The sequence below is a fragment of the Oncorhynchus keta genome, chromosome 10 (assembly GCF_023373465.1).
Source record: "Oncorhynchus keta strain PuntledgeMale-10-30-2019 chromosome 10, Oket_V2, whole genome shotgun sequence".
Taxonomy (NCBI): Eukaryota; Metazoa; Chordata; class Actinopteri; order Salmoniformes; family Salmonidae; genus Oncorhynchus; species Oncorhynchus keta.
In genome coordinates, this window is record NC_068430.1 from 60,585,094 (window position 1) to 60,602,002 (window position 16,909).

The 16,909-nt window shown below is 42.4% G+C and overlaps 1 protein-coding gene across 1 annotated transcript; it reads right to left on the bottom strand.

The window, feature by feature from the left end:
* Positions 1-511: 511 nt before the first annotated feature.
* LOC118389110 (uncharacterized) lies at positions 512-11,821 on the bottom strand. The gene is made up of 6 exons (XM_052527425.1): positions 11,740-11,821; positions 6,798-7,120; positions 6,007-6,111; positions 5,751-5,866; positions 2,172-2,451; positions 512-722 (listed from the first exon to the last, which is right to left on the bottom strand). Coding segments are annotated over exons 1-6 (924 nt in total). The 5' UTR covers positions 11,742-11,821; the 3' UTR covers positions 512-624.
* Positions 11,822-16,909: the final 5,088 nt, after the last annotated feature.

The following is a 16,909-nucleotide window of genomic DNA, read 5'->3' on the forward strand; positions in this document are numbered from 1 at the left end:
GCTCTAAACTACACAATTATCTTGGATACGAAGACAGCAAAGACAACTATGTAGCTAGCTAACACTACACTAATCAAGTCGTTCAGTTGAGTGTAATAGTTTCTACAGTGCTGCTATTCGGTAGACGGTGGACGTTTGCTAGCTGGCTAGCTGCTGGGCAGATAGCAGTGTAGACTACGTTAGGACGACGAAATACGAAGTTGCAATAGAAGTGCTGACTGTTTCACTTTGTTGTCCTCTTTCGTTTCCTTTTCTTCTGTCCTTCTTTTGTCCTTATTTTGTCTTCCTTTCTTCTGTTAACTAGATATTTTTGTTGTTATTCTTTGTAAGCTAGCTAGCTTCTTCCACCCAAAACCACTCACACCATACATAACACTAATACGTGAGAACAATATTTTTTGGTGAACATTTTCTCATTATAATAAGGCTGGTAACAACATTTAAAGTTGTGGAAATCTGTTGCAGCTCAAGTCGACTACAAAACCCACATTGCAATGCTCTCTCTATGGGCTGGCTGGTTAGCTCGCTAGTTAACGTAGCAACACACAATAATACGAAAGTCAATATCAGCATGTGAAGTAGCTAGTTAGCTGTAAAATCACCTAAACAAACTGCACTATCAATTTAGGAGTCAACAATCTCACCATGTTCATCCTGCAGATCGGTGTGCCTCAAAGAGTTGAGTCTGTCATTCGCAACTTTACCATGCAATGCACCCTGGGCTGAAAAGGCAGACAAATAGGAGAAATGTGTTAGACCCTCTGTTAAATTACACATTTCTTGAGGTAGGAATATTACAAAAATATTATCAATGGCTCATTCGAGAGAAGACAACCTCCCACATTATGACATCGGCCAGTATTATAATCTGACATGTATGATGGATATTTTCGCTATCTAAAAGTCGTATTCCTATTCACTTCCAGTGTAGTGAGAGTGGCTTTATCACAGTGCTACGTCACACCAGTTGAATTTTTGCCTGCTTGAATGGCAATAGCTCAGATCCACATGAAAACATGACATTTCCCAAGGAATCGTTTGAAAATCGTTCAGAGATGCACAAAGACATTCAATATGTGTGAATCTTTACATTAAATATAAACTGCTTTCACCTCTGTTTTCCTCCTCATTAAGCAATGCCACTGAAAAGACTACATTTGTGTCTTGAACGCGTGCTTTGATGTGGGTGTTTCTTATGTGTTGTCTTGCCAGTAACAGTTAGTCATTAACCCATCAAGATAACATAGAGATACTCTAACCAGCTCTGCTAAGGCGAGTAAAATAATCAGAGTGAGGTGTTCTCTTATTTGTGTCTGGAAGTAGCTATCAAGCTAGCCAACTTTAGCCAGTTAGCTTCAGTGCTTGACTGCTATTGTGAGATCTCTCTTCAACCGTGTAAGGGTTCTCGTCCTCCTCTTCTGAGGAGGAGTAGCGAGAAGGATCGGAGGACCAATGCGCAGCGTGGTAAGTGTCCATAATGTTTTTTTATCAAAGACAATTAGAACACTCGAACAAAACAACAAACGATGACGTGAATATACAAAACCGAAAACAGTACCGTGTGGACCAAACACTCACACGGAAAACAAACACCCACAACCCAAAAGTGAAACCCAGGCTACCTAAGTATGATTCTCATTCAAGGACAACAATTGACAGCTGCCTCTGATTGAGAACCATACTAGGCCGAACTCAAAAACCAACATAGAAAAACAAACAGACTGCCCACCCAACTCACGCCCTGGCCATACTAAAACAAAGATATAATAACAGAACTAAGGTCAGAACGTGACAAACTGGAGCATCCGTGTGCACTCGGAATGCTCCGAGAGATAATTTACGAGTGAACACCCTGTGTTAGTGGGTATTACTTGAAATCAAAACCCAACCTTCAAAAATTCCAAGGAAAGCAGAGATGTTATAAGTACAGACATTCTTGTTTTAGAAAATACTAGCTTTATGTCCAAAGTTATTGTTTTAACACTTTTTAGTCCATTTTGGGGCTGTAATTAATGTACAGTATATGACAACTACTGATGCCACATAGGCCATATTCCTGATGCCACATATACCTTCTCCTTCAGTCTCGGCTGAGATTCAGAGAGTAAGTGTGGCTATCAAACAAGGACATGCATTTGTAATGAATAGATTTGTCAGTCATGCTGTGTTACCTCCTCTATGAGATCTCTCTAAGACTTCAGCAAGATCCTTCCGGTACAGCAACCTCAGGACCACCACTGTGATCTCCACAGCTTTCTCAGGGCCATAGGTCTGCATGATCTGATCCACTGTGTCCTGCCAGTCAGAGTTCTTCAGCTGGCTCTCTGGAATGGGAGGAAGTTTGTCCAAAACATCCTCAGTCAGATGCCACTGAAATCTCTTCAGCTTGACTCTGCTCAGCTTCTCTAGAGTTACCAGTAGAAGATTTGGGACAGAGAGCATTGTGGGTCCCTATAGGGAAACCAACACAAGGGTAAATCCATTTGAATTCAGTCACTTTTGACAGCACCCCATACACATTTGCCCATTGTAGAAGTTCTCAGAAAGTGAAACGTTTTGGACCTGAATGCCAAAACATTCAGGAGATAAAGGTGCATATTTTGCATACCGCATCATGAGTCATCATGTCGTCATCACTGGAAAACGGTTGTGGCTAATATAATTTAAAAGCTTACAAACAGGGTTGCCAAACTATCTTATAATTTATTGTAAAAATGTTTTATTGTTGTAAATATGTACATATTTTAACCTTAAACGTCAATTATACCAAAATGGGGGGGCAGGTGGTCTGGGGGTAGAAGCTATTGGCTAGGGTGATTTTCAGAATGTTTTTTTTTATATCTGTGTTTTTACACGTACATTGATTGTTTGATTAATTTTATACTACACAAAGATAAATATCATACATTTTTCTAAATGAATTAAATCTGTCTGTAGTTGGACGTATTGCACCTGTTACTAAGATAGTTGTTCCATTGTCATAAATAATCACATTCTAAAGGCTAATAAGGCTGGTGGAACCGTTCATAGATGGTTCTAGGAAGAACTCTCCAAAGATAAAAGGGTTCTCGGTGGAACCCTTCATAGAGGGTTCTAGGAAGAACCTTTAGATTATAAAATGGTTATTGGTAGTACCCTTCTATGCAGAACCCTCTATAAAAACGGTTCTACCCAGCACCAAAAAGGGTTCCCCTATGGGGAAGTGTGTACTCTCATGTCTGAGTGATGGAAGAGGGGAGAACAGGCCATGGCTCGGGTGGCTGAGGTCCTTGATGATCTTCTTGGCCTTCCTGTGTTGTGTGTGCTGCCACTACGGTAAATTTGGCCGAGCGTACCACCCTCTGTAGTGCCTTGCGGTCAGAGGCGGTGGAATTGCCGTAGCAGGCTGTGATGCAGTCCAACAGTATGATTTTGATGGTGCCGCTGTAAAACACTGTGAGGGTCCTCGAGGACAGGCCAAATTTCTTCAGCCTCCTGAGGGTAAACAGTCGCTGTCGTGCCTTCTTCACCATGGTGTCAGTGTGATTTGACTATTCCAGCTCTTCAGAGATGTTGTACGCCGTGTTTGACCGTCTCCACTGCGGTCATGGATGGGGGCTTGCCCAACCTGGTTCCTCCTGAAGTCCACAATCAGCTCCTTTGTTTTTCTGACATTAAGGGAGAGGTTGTTCACCTGGCACCACACCGTCAGAGTACCTACCTCCTCCCTGAAGACAGTTCCATCGTTGTTGGTAATCAGGCCTACTACTGTCGTGTCGTCAGCGAACTTGGAGATGGAGTTGGAACTGTGCGAGGCCACACATTCGTGGGTACACAGGGAGTACAGGACGGGACTGACGACGGAACCTTGTGGGGCCCCCGCATCGAGGATCAGTGTGGAGGAGGTAATGTTGCCCACCTTCACCAGCTGGGGGCGGCCTGTCAGGAAGTTGTGAGGGCATTTTGAAGTTAAACCTTACTAATGCTTGTGTACTAAAATATCCTTCTTTAAGCCTCGGCATTGGGCTTGAGATTGATGAAGAAACTAACTCATATAAGATTGTGTGTGTGCACATTAATAGAGGTCTGTTCTAACTGTTCTGTGTGTGTAGAATGACCCCATGATGTCTGGCCACTCAGCCAAGACTGACAGAAACTAACTGGTTCCTCTTAGCTTAACTGGAGACAGAGAAAAGTGTTATATTCTGCGCACCAGTGATAGAGCTGTTGTTATGTTTGGAGCCTGTTTCTGGGCGAAAGATTCATGTTTTGTGTATGTGTGTGTTTGACCAGTACGATCATACATCATCTGGGCCGACAGTCAAAGGCGCTTGCTTGCCCAACTTGGGAGAACCGTTGAGCTACTGTTAGAGGAAGTATGTCTGTAGTGACTTCCTGTCGTTCTGGCCCCTATTGTCCTCACTCAGTTGAGACAGACTGAGTCAATCTTTTCACCGAGTTGTCTCCCCTCACACACACACATACACATGCATAGGGTCACGTGTTTTGCAGATGCTTGCATGGGGTTGCTCGACTATATAAATGCTCATGCACTCTTTGAACGAGAGGCTCTGACTCCATTTCACCTGCGTGTTTGGGGCGACCAGCCTCCTTATTATAATACGTTTTTAATAAAAGTAATAAAAGTAATACCTTGATTGATTATTAACTTTGCCTCTCCTCGTTATTAGTTAAAGGTCGGATTTCCACCAGAAAGTCCAGGCCCAGTTGCATATGGAGTTCAGTCCCAGTACTGTGAGCTTTATGGGGAGCTTAGAGGGCACAATGGTATTGAAGGCCGAGCTGTAGTCGATGAACAGCATCCTCACATATGCATTCCTCCCGTCCAGGTGGGTGAGGGCAGTGTGCAGAGCAATGGCGATTGCATCGTCGGTGGATCTGTCGGGTGGTAGGCGAATTGGAGAGGGTTGAACGTGTCAGGGAGGGAGAAGGTGATATAGTCTTTGACTAGCCTCTCGAAGCAGTTATTATAACGATGGATGTGTGTGCTACGAGTTGGTAGTCATTCAGTTCAGTTCCTTTTCTTGAGCACTGAGATGATGGTGGACATCTTGAAACATATTGGGATAATGGCCTGAGCTAGAGAGAGATTGAAAATCTCCAAAAACACAACAGCTAGCTGGTCTGCACATGCTCTGAGGGAGCGGCTAGGGATGCCATCTGAGCCGGAAGCCTTGCGAGAGTTAACACGGTTGGATGACTTACATATGCCACTCCATGGAGACCGTAAACAAATAGCTCCTGTTGTCCACAGGGGCTCTCCTCGGCAACTCAGGGTTGTTTTGCTCGAAGTGTGAGAAAAAGGTGTTTAGCTCATCCAGTAGGGCGGCGTTGGTGTCCACGACGTGGCTGGATTTATTTTGTAATCCGTGATCGTTAGAAGCCCCTGCCACATACGCCTAATATCCTACCCGCTGAATTGATCCTCCACTTTTGTCTCGCCATCTGGTTCGATCTGCGTAGGTCATGTTTGTCCTGTTTAACCATACAATTGTCCCCAGACACTTTACCGTGATTATAAGCAGCATCTCTCGCCTTCAGTTTCCCGGAAAGGCTGAATGTTTTGGCATTCAGGTCCAAAAAGTCCCTTTCTGACTACTTCCATGGGCAAATATGTATGGAAAGTTTGGTTTAAATCCATAAGTAAGCACCAAATGGTGACACCGTTCATAGGGAATGGTCCATGAACACACAAAATATTGTTTTATAATCTTTGCTCACAATGACAAACCCTTAGAAATAGCTGATACCTCTTGCTTTCTCTTCTTCAGACTGCCAGTCAGAATCTTCGGTCTGTACCTTCTCCTCCTCTTCCTCGCTGACCCCCCCTTTAAGAGATCCAAGCCTCTCACCAGACAGGTTCCACCTGGACACAGAAAAGAGTCACACACTGTTCCCCTACATCACCACCACATGCTGTTGTTTACGATTCATTTAAAAAATAATGCAGTACATTAGCTATGATCGAGTGGTTGATATCAGGCTATATATTCAATGTCCACTCACGCTGCAAAGTCCCTTCTGCTCTCTGACTGGGACTTGTCAAGATGCTGGACTGCCCAACAAAGGAAGCAGAGTGAGGCAGTGTAGAGGCAGAAGCATGGGTGCTCCCTTATATATATATATAGAGAGAGGGACACATTAGAAAGAATTAACAAAAAAACAGAGCAAACTAGAATGCTATTTGGCCCTAAACAGAGAGTACACAGTGACAGAATACCTGACCACTGTGACTGACCTAAACTTAAGGAAAGCTTTGACTATGTACAAACTCAATGAGCATACCCTTGCTATTGAGAAAGGTTACTGTAGGCAGACCTCTCAAGAGAAGACAGGCTATATGCACAATGCCCACAAAATTTGGTGGAAACTGAGATGCACTTCCTAACCTCCTGCCAAATGTATGACCATATTAGAGACATATATTTCCCTCAGATTACACAGATCCCCAGAGAATTAGAAAACAAAGCCAATTTTGATAAACTCCCATATCTACTGGGTGAAATACCACAGTGTGCCATTCCAGCAGTAAGATGTGTGACCTGTTGCCACAAGGGCAACCAGTGAAGAACAATCACCATTGTAAATACAACCCATATTTATGTTTATTTATTTTCCCTTTTGTACTTTATATATTTGCACATCGTTACTACACTGTATTTGAAATGTCTTTATTATTTGGGAACTAGTGAGTGTAATTTTTACTTTTCATTTGTATTGTTTATCTCACTTTTGTTTATTATCTACTTCACTTACTTTGGCATTGTTAACATAGATATTTTGTTTTGCTGTGTTACCTCTGTGATCTCTCTCTAACTTTTCAATGAGATCTTTCCGGTTCATCCTTCTCAGGATGCCCACTGTGATCTTCACAGCATTCTCAGGGCTGTATTTATGGGGGGTTACCACTGTCTTCCGCCTGTCAGCCCTCTTCAGTTGGCTCTCTGGGACAGGAGGCAAAACAGGCAGCTGGCCACCAGTCAGGTACAACTGAAATCTCCTCAACTCCTCTGTGCTTAGCTCCTCCAGAGTGGGCAGCAGCTGATTTGGAAGACCCAAATAGCTTCTCTCTTTCAGCTCCTCAGCCCTCAACACAGACTGCTTATAAGGTATTGTCGACCTGGACACAAGAAACAGGCACACATTGACCATGTTTATATGCAGTCTAAAAGCATCTAATAAAATAAACAAGAGCTCATTCTTAATAAAGCACCCTTGTTTTAACACCTCAATCTGAATAAAGAAACCTGTTCTGAATTCAATTTGCTCGTTCTGATTGAGAATTCCTTCTGAAAAGAGGTGGATTATACCTTTTGATAAACCGGCCAATGGGAGAATATTAGCACTTCTCTTTTGAATGATGTTGTTCAAGCAGAGTACATTGCAGTCATATGTGCATGTGTCATATACTATTCTTGTTCAATATTTATAATAGAATCCACGCAGAACCAACGTTTTAACAGTGAAATGAGGCCATTGAAATGGCAGATAAACACTATGAAGTGCAACAAAAACATCAGGTATAACGATTTGATAATGTCCTTGTTTTGTTGCCAATGAATTTCAAATGATCAAACAAGTTGGACAATATAAAATAAGAGTTGTTTTAATTTCAGTATTTTTCTGAAGGACAGAACGATGCTGAAATACAACACGGCACACTATTGTCTATTTCGGAACACATGCCACTCAAAAAAGAACAGAAATATATTATAGCAAATAGACACATACATATAAACCGCTAATTCAGAACATAGATTACACCTGAACTCTTTATTCAGAAAAAGTTGTTGTGGTCACTTTTTATAGCTACTGTTTACAGGCCTCCTGTGCCATATACAGCGTTCCTCACTGAGTTCCCTGAATTCCTATCGGACCTTGTAGTCATAGCAGATCATATTCAAATTTTTGGTGATTTTAATGTTCACATGGAAAAGTCCACATACCCATTCCCAAAGGCTTTCGGAGCCATCATGGACTCGGTGGGTTTTGTCCAATATGTCTCTGGACCTATTTATTCACTGTCACAGTTATACACTGGACTGAGTTTTGTCCCATGGAATAAATGTTGTGGATCTTAATGTTTTTCCTCATAATCCTGGACTACCATTTTATTATGATTGCAATCGCAAGAAATAATCTGCTCAGACCCCAACCAAGGAGCATCAAAAATCGTGCTATAAATTCTCAGACAACACAAAGATTCCTTGATGCCCTTCTAGACTCCCTCTGCCTACCCAAGGACGTCAGAAGACAAAAGTCAGTTAACCACCTAACTGAGGAACTCAATTTAACCTTGAGCAATACCCTAGATACAGTTGCACCCCTAAAAAATAAAAACATTTGTCATAAGAAACTAGCTCCCTGGTATACAGAAAATACCCGACCTCTGAAGCAAGCTTCCAGAAAATTGAAACGGAAATGGCGCCGCACCAAACTGGAAGTCTTCCGACAAGCTTGGAACGACAGTACCGCTGCTCGATCATCCTATTTTTCCAACTTAATTGAGGAAAATAAGAACAATCCGAAATGTATTTTTGATACTGTTGTAAAGCTAACTAAAAAGCAGCATTCCCCAAGTGAGGATGGCTTTCACTTCAGCAGTAATAAATTCATGAACTTCTTTGAGGAAAAGATCATGATCATTAGAAAGCAAATTACGGACTCCTCTTTAAATCTGCATATTCCTCCAAAGCTCAGTTGTCCTGAGTCTGCACAACTCTGCCAGGACCTGGGATCAAGAGAGACACTCAAGTGTTTTAGTGCTATATCTCTTGACACAATGATGAAAATGATCATGGCCTCTAAACCTTCAAGCTGCATACTGGACCCTATTCCAACTAAACTACTGAAAGAGCTACTTCCTGTGCTTGGCCCTCCTATGTTGAACACAAAAAACGGCTCTCTATCCACCCGATGTGTACCAAACTCACTAAAAGTGGCAGTAATAAAGCCTCTCTTGAAAAAGCCAAACCTTGACCCTGATAATATAAAAACTATCGGCCTATATCGAATCTTCCATTCCTCTCAAATTTTTTAGAAAAGGCCTTACTGAAGACAAACAATGTATATGAAATTCTTCAGTCTGGTTTTAGACCCCATCATAGCACTGAGACTGCACTTGTGAAGGTGGTAAATAACCTTTTAATGGAGTCAGACGGAGGCTCTGCATCTGTCCTCGTGCTCCTAGACCTTAGTGCTGCTTTTGATACCATCACCACATTCTTTTGGAGAGATCGGAAACCCAAATTGGTCTACACGGACAAGTTCTGGCCTGGTTTAGATCTGTCGGAAAGATATCAGTTTATCTCTGTGAATGGTTTGTCCTCTGACAAATCAACTGTAAATTTCGGTGTTCCTCAAGGTTCCATTTTAGGACCACTATTGTTTTCACTATATATTTTACCTCTTGGGGATGTCATTTGAAAACATAATGTTAACTTTCACTGCTATGCAGATGACACACAGCTGTACATTTCAATGAAACATGGTGACGCCCCAAAATTGCCCTCGCTCGAAGCCTGTGTTTCAGACATAAGGAAGTGGATGGCTGCAAACTTTCTACTTTTAAACTCGGACAAAACAGAGATGCTTGTTCTAGGTCCCAAGAAACAAAGAGATCTTCTGTTGGATCTGACAATTAATCTTGATGGTTGTACAGTCATGTCCAATAAAACCGTGAAGGACCTCTGCGTTATTCTGGGCCCTGATCTCTCTTTTGACGAACATATCAAGACTGTTTCAATGACAGCTTTTTTCCATCTACGTAACATTGTAAAAATCTGAAACGTTCTATCCAAAAATGATGCAGAAAAATTTATCCATGCTTTTGTTACTTCTAGGTTAGACTACTGCAATGCTCTACTTTCCGGCTACCTGGATAAAGCACTAAATAAACTTCAGTTAGTGCTAAATACGGCTGCTAGAATCCTGACTAGAACCAACAAAATGTATCATATTATTCCAGTGCTAGCCTCCCTACACTGGCTTCCTGTTAAGGCAAGGACTGATTTCAAGGTTTTACTGCTAACCAACAAAGCATTACATGGGCTTGCTCCTACCTATCTTTCCGATTTGGTCCTGCCGTACATGCCTACACGTACGCTACAGTCACAAGACACAGGCCTCCTAATTGTCCCTAGAATTTCTAAGCAAACAGCTGGAGGCAGGGCTTTTTCCTATAGAGCTCTATTTTTATGGAATGGTCTGCCTACCCATGTGAGAGATGCAGACTCGGTCTCAACCTTTAAGTCTTTAATGAAGACTCATCTCTTCAGTGGGTCATATGATTGAGTGTAGTCTGGCCCAGGAGTGTGAAGGTGAACGGAAAGGCTCTGGAGCAACGAACCGCCCTTGCTGTCTCTGCCTGGCCGGTTCCCCTCTCTCCACTGGGATTCTCTGCCTCTAATCCTATTACAGGGGCTGAGTCACTGGCTTACTGGTGCTCTTTCATGCCGTCCCTAGGATGGGTGCGTCAGTTGAGTGGGTTGAGTCACTGACGTGATCTTCCTGTCTGGGTTGGCACTCCCCCTTGGGTTGTGCCGTGGCGGAGATCTTTTTGGGCTATAATCGGCCTTGTTTCAGGATGATAAATTGGTGGTTGAAGATATCCTTCCAGTGGTGTGGGGGCTGTGCTTGGCAAAGTGGGTTGGGTTATATCCTTCCTGTTTGGCCCTGTCCATGGGGTATCATCGGATGGGGCCACAGTGTCTCCTGACCCCTCCTGTCTCAGCCTCCAGTATTTATGCTGCAGTAGTTTATGTATCGGGTGGCTTGGGTCAGTTTGTTATATCTGGAGTACTTCTCCTGTCTTATCCGGTGTCCTGTGTGAATTTACGTATGCTCTCTCTAATTCTCTCTTTCTCTCTCTCTGAGAACCTGAGCCCTAGGACCATGCCTCAGGACTACCTGGCATGATGACTCCTTGCTGTCTCCAGTTCACCTGGCCGTGCTGCTGCTCCAGTTTCAACTGTTCTGCCTGCTATGGAACCCTGACCTGTTCACCGGACGTGCTACCTGTCCCAGACCTGCTGTTTTCAAATCTCTAGAGACAGCAGGAGCGGGAGAGATACTCTGAATGATCGGCTATGAAAAGCCAACTGACATTTACTCCTGAGGTGCTGACTTGCTGCACCCTCGACAACTACTGTGATTATTATTATTGACCACGCTGGTCATTTATGAATTTTTGAACATCTTGGCCATGTTCTGTTATAATCTTCACCCGGCACAGCCCTCATAGCAGGGGCGGCAGGGTAGCCTAGTGGTTAGAGCATTGGACTAGTAACCGGAAGGTTGCAAGTTCAAATCCCCAAGCTGATAAGGTATAAATCTGTTCAGTTCTGCCCCTGAGTAGACAGTTAAACTGTCATTGAAAATCAGAATTTGTTCTTAACTGACTTCCCTAGTTAAATAAAGGTAAAAAAAAAAAATAAACAGCCTGGTTTCTTCCTAGGATTTGGCCTTTCTAGGGAGTTTTTTCCTAGCCACAATGCTTCTACACACACATTGCTTGCTGTTTGTGGTTTTATGCTGGGTTTCTGTACAGCACTTCTGTGCAGCTGATGTAAGAGGGGCTATATAAATACATTTGATTTGATTTGGTCACTGTTCCCATTCCACCACCACATGCTGTATTTACTTCAATGTTCCACATGAATTTCACTCAATTAATGAAAACGATGCAATAAAAGAGGTATGGTAGAGTTGTTTATATCAGGCTCATTAATCTCCACTCACATTCTAGCGGAGTCACGGGGGAGTTTATCGGGTGGCTCTTCAATCTCTGCCTCTGCCTGGCTCCCAGAAGCAGCAGCCCGGTAACTGCTTTATGAGATGAAATCAAGTAGGAAGTAAGTTGCTATGTTTGGTCTCTTAATGTTATGTGATTAAAATCAGAAAGGTTTACTATCTACAATGTAGATTTTAACCCAGACATTATATGTAGGCATATCAGCAACATAATCACATGTAGTTGCATTGTTTCATCCATTAAATAAATTATATTTCTTAATCAAGTCTGTCTCCCACTTCCTTGTTGATGTCAATGGAATATGAAAATATAACGTAGCCTACTTTTCTGTAAACAAAGTTTTACATGGACATTTACCTAATATTTGTGAAATTACCCTATAAACAATGTCTTAACATGGATGGATCCATTTTAAACACAAAAAGTGCCAGCAGCACAGGAAAATATGAAAGAAGAGTTTTACCGATTCTGAATTGACTTTCGTTTTCAGCAGTGAGTCATCCCTTGTTCTATGCAGACTGTATGTTAGCGTGCTATGTACGGCGTGCTGCCCTCTTGTGTTCAAACGACACTGTACAAAAATATAAATGCAACATGTAAAGTGCCGGTCCCATGTTTCATGCTGAAATAAAATATCCCACAAATGTTCCACAATGTGCAGTTTTGTCACAGAGTGTGCAATTGGCATGTTGACTGCAGGAATGTCCACCAGAGCTGTTGCCAAAGAAATGAATGTTAATTTAGAGAATTTAGCAGTACGTTCAACTGGCCTCACAACCGCAGACCATGTGTATGACGTCGTGTGGCCGAGCGGTTTGCTGATGTCAACGTTGTGAACAGAGTTTCCCCTGTGGAGGAGGTGGGGTTATGGTATGGGCAGGCATAAACTACTGAAAACAAACACAATTGCATTGTATCAATGTCCATTTGAATGTACAGAGATACCATGAGGAGATCCTGAGGCCCATTGTCGTGCCATTCAACTCATATTTCAGCATGATAATGCACAGACCCATTTCACAAGGATCTGTACACAATTCCTGGAAGCTGAACATGTCCTACTTCTACCATGGCCTGCCTACTCAATGTCACCCATTGAGCATGTTGGGAATCCTCTGGATTGATGTATACTACAGCGTGTTCCAGTTCCCGCTAATATCCAGCAACTTCACACAGCCATTGAAGAGGAGTGGGACAACATAAAACAGGCCACAATCAACAGCCTGATGTGTTGCGCTGCATGGGGCAAATGGTGGTAACACCAGATACAGATTTGTTTTCTGATCCACGCCACAACTTCAAAGAAAAAAGATATCTGTGACTAACAGATGCATATCACCACATTCTTATTAGCAGACTCAACAGCCTTGGTTTCTCAAATGACTGCCTCGCCTGGTTCATCAACTACTTCTCAGACAGAGTTCAGTGTGTCAAATCGGAGGGCCTGTTGTCCAGACCTCTGGCAGTCTCTATGGGGGTGCCACAAGGTTCAATTCTCGGGCCGACTCTTTTCTCTGTATACATCAATGATTTCGCTCTTGCTGCTGGTGATTCTCTGATTCACCTCTACGCAGATGACACCATTCTGTATATTTCTGACCCTTCTTTGGAAACTGTGTTAACTAACCTCCAGATGAGCTTCAATGCCATACAACTCTCCTTCTGTGGCCTCCAACTGCTCTTAAATGCAAGTAAGTCTAAATGCATGCTCTTCAACCGATCGCTGCCGCACCTGTCTGCCCGTCCAGCATCATTACTCTAAGACGGTTCTGACTTAAAATATGTGGACAACTACAAATACCTAGGTGTCTGGTTAGACTGTAAACTCTCCTTCCAGACTCACATTAAGCATTTCCAATCCAAAATTAAATCTAGAATCCGATTCCTATTTCGCAACAAAGCATCCTTCAAGTCATGCTGCCAAACATACCCTCGTAAAACTGACTATCCTACCGATCCTTGACTTCGGCGATGTCATTTACAAAATAGCCTCCAACACTCTACTCAGCAAATTGGATGCAGTCTATCGTAGTGCCATCCGTTTTGTCACCGAAGCCCCATATACTACCCACCCCCGTGACTTACAGTGGGGAGAACAAGTATTTGATACACTGCCGATTTTGCAGGTTTTCCTACTTACAAAGCATGCAGAGGTCTGTAACTTTTATCATAGGTACACTTCAACGGTGAGAGATGGAATCCAAAACAAAAATCCAGAAAATCACATTGTATGATTTTTAAGTAAGTAATTAATTAGCATTTTATTGCATGACATAAGTATTTGATACATCAGAAAAGCAGAACTTAATATTTGGTACAGAAACTTTGCAATTACAGAGATCATACATTTCCTGTAGTTCTTGACCAGGTTTGCACAAACTGCAACAGGGATTTTGGCCCACTCCTCCATACAGACCTTCTCCAGATCCTTCAGGTTTCGGGGCTGTCGCTGGGCAATACGGACTTTCAGCTCCCTCCAAAGATTTTCTATTGGGTTCAGGTCTCTTACGGAGCCACTCCATCTACCAGGACTATTCCCCCACTGTTTCCAGGCAGCGCGCAGCTTTCGGACAGACCAAACGACTACTTCGGGATGTGAAGTATGGACTGCGATTCCCGGCCCGTTTATGGCTATCTCATGATGGTAAAGACTACATATTTGAGTCTCCGTATGAGGCTATGGCTCACATTCAACGTCACATCAAGACGTCTTGAACTTGCTCACAGAAGCCAACCTGTGGTACAATTATGTTTAGTTAGAACCTGCTAGTCTTGTATAGTTGGGGAGTTGGCGAACCCATTCAGGCTTTTTTTCACACTATCTAGTGTGCTTGCCTTACAAGCTTTCAGACGTTTTAATTTCATTGTATTAAGGTTTTACTTAACTCCTGTGTTTCTAGGCTGTCTCGTTCACCTATTCAGTTTGTTTACATAGTGTCTCAGTAACTCAAAATATTTTTGGTTATTTGTTTACTGCATCTGTTTGCATTGACCCAGTAAACAGTAAATAGGCTACATGTTTATCGGGGTCTTGAGCGTCATTTATGCCCAACAAACGTTCAACGTTGCGCACACATAGTTTTTTGGTCTTGGTTGTAAGTTGTCTCAGTGTCAACTAAACAATTATTATTAAAAAATGTTTTTTGATTGTCTTACTACAATTTCCTCACTTCAAATTAGGTTTTTGGCTGAGATCCTTTATACATTTTATTTATTTTCTCTCTCAATGCCTGTTATAAGACTGGGAATATAATTATATACAACTACAAGTGGTGCTTTTGTAATTTCATTTGCACAAGTGATTCACTTGAATTGTTCAGTTCTAATGTTGTCATTCTGTCTTTTTAGTTTTTTTTCCTGTACTTTTTCCAAACATCTTCCACCGTACATTATTACTCTGAGACAAGTTATTCTGGGGGTTTTGGTCACTCATTGCTTTTCCATTCCATTCTGCTCTAATGACAGGGTTATATAATGGGAATGCCCAGGGGGGCCGAAATAATGCGATAAAGTACATTTCGTGGAACATCAAACCCGGTGAAGCGTAAGAGGGTGTTGACACACTTAAAGGGTTTGAATGCAAATGTTGCATTTCTACACGAGAGTCACTTGAGGACTGGTGAGCATTTTAGAATGTGTAGGGACTGGGTTGGTCAAGTGTTTCATAGTAAATCAAGAGATGCTGTCATTTTGGTTGATGTTATTGCTGATCCTAAGGAACGATAGGTCATAGTAACCATACTCCCGGATTGATTACTTCTTTTTGGACAAAAAACTTCTGCCTAACCTTCGGCAGTGTACTTACGAGGGTATTGTTATTTCTGACCATTCACCATTAGTGCTTGAACTAGAGTTTCCCCAGCGACCTCCTCTATGTGTTATCAATGGCGTCTTAACCCCATTTTACTCTCAGATAAGGAGTTTGTCAATTAAATGTATTCTGAAATCACCTTATTCCTAGAAACTAATTCAACACCAGGTATGTCCTGCTCTACCATATGGGAGTCTCTCAATGCATACCTACCTGGCCAAATTATTTCTTATACAGCCAACCAAAACAGAGTTCTCTCTCAGTGACTTCGGGACCTGAGCGAATCCATAGCCACATTGGATGAGAAGTATGCTACGGATCCTTCCTCTGATCTGCATAAAGAGCGCCAACTACTCCAATCTGAATTTGATGAGCTTTCTACCAGGAAAGCTGAACAGTTACTCTTGCGAGCTCGGTACAGAGTGTATGAACAAGGCGACAAGGCCAGTAAACTCCTTGCACATCAAATCCGTAAATCTGAGGCCTTACGTTTAATCCCACAAATAAGGACCCCATCTGGTCTGCTTTGCCCATTCTTGTTTAGACTATTTGCAGAGTGCCTTAATACCTCAAAGCTACCGCCCAGTCTTTATCAGGCTTCAATTTCATTACTATTAAAGAAAAACAAAGACCCCCTGGAATGTGGATCCTATCGCCTAATCTCGCTTTTAAACTGTGATTACAAAATCCTAGCCAAGCTTTTAGCCATCCATATGGAAGGCTCGCTGCACCAAGTAATACACTCTGACCAGACTCGCTTTGTGAGAAATAGGCATTTGTTATTCAATATTAGGCGCCTTATGAATATACTGTATTCCCCAGCGTCAGAGGACCCGGAGGTGGTGGTCTCACTTGATGCGGAAAAAGCTTTTGACCTTGTTGATGGGGATTACCTAACACCTGCCCTTTATAGATTTGGCTTTGGCAAACGAGCCTCTCGCCATTGCACTACGCTCTAATGATGCCATTCAAGGAATAATCAGGATGGGCTTAGAGCAGAAAGTTTCGCTATATGCTGACGACCTCCTTTTGTTTATCTCTAACCTTGATACCTCATTGCCACGTGCCTTATCTGTTCTTAAAAAGTTTGGATCAATCTCAGGGTACAAGCTGAATCTAGGCAAGAGTGAGCTTTTTCCTGTAAATAAGGCTGCTTAAAAGTGCTCTTTTACAAGTTCTCAGTTTAGGATTGTCCGGAATCAATTCACCAACTTGGGAGTTAAAGTGACAAGGAAATATTCAAATTTGCTTCAGGAAAACTTTGTTGCTCTAGCAGACAGTTTGGAACAATCTTTTACTACGGAACTGGAAGATGGCAGCTCCCCCATCTTAGAAATATTGGGTGA

Excerpts from the sequence above, each read along its gene's own strand:
- LOC118389110 (XM_052527425.1), bottom strand. Across the intron at positions 5,867-6,006 it reads AGCAGAAGGGACTTTGCAGC|GTGGAACCTGTCTGGTGAGA; the intron begins GTGAGTGGACAT and ends TTCTGTGTCCAG. Across the intron at positions 2,452-5,750 it reads TGAAGAAGAGAAAGCAAGAG|GGACCCACAATGCTCTCTGT; the intron begins GTATCAGCTATT and ends GTTTCCCTATAG.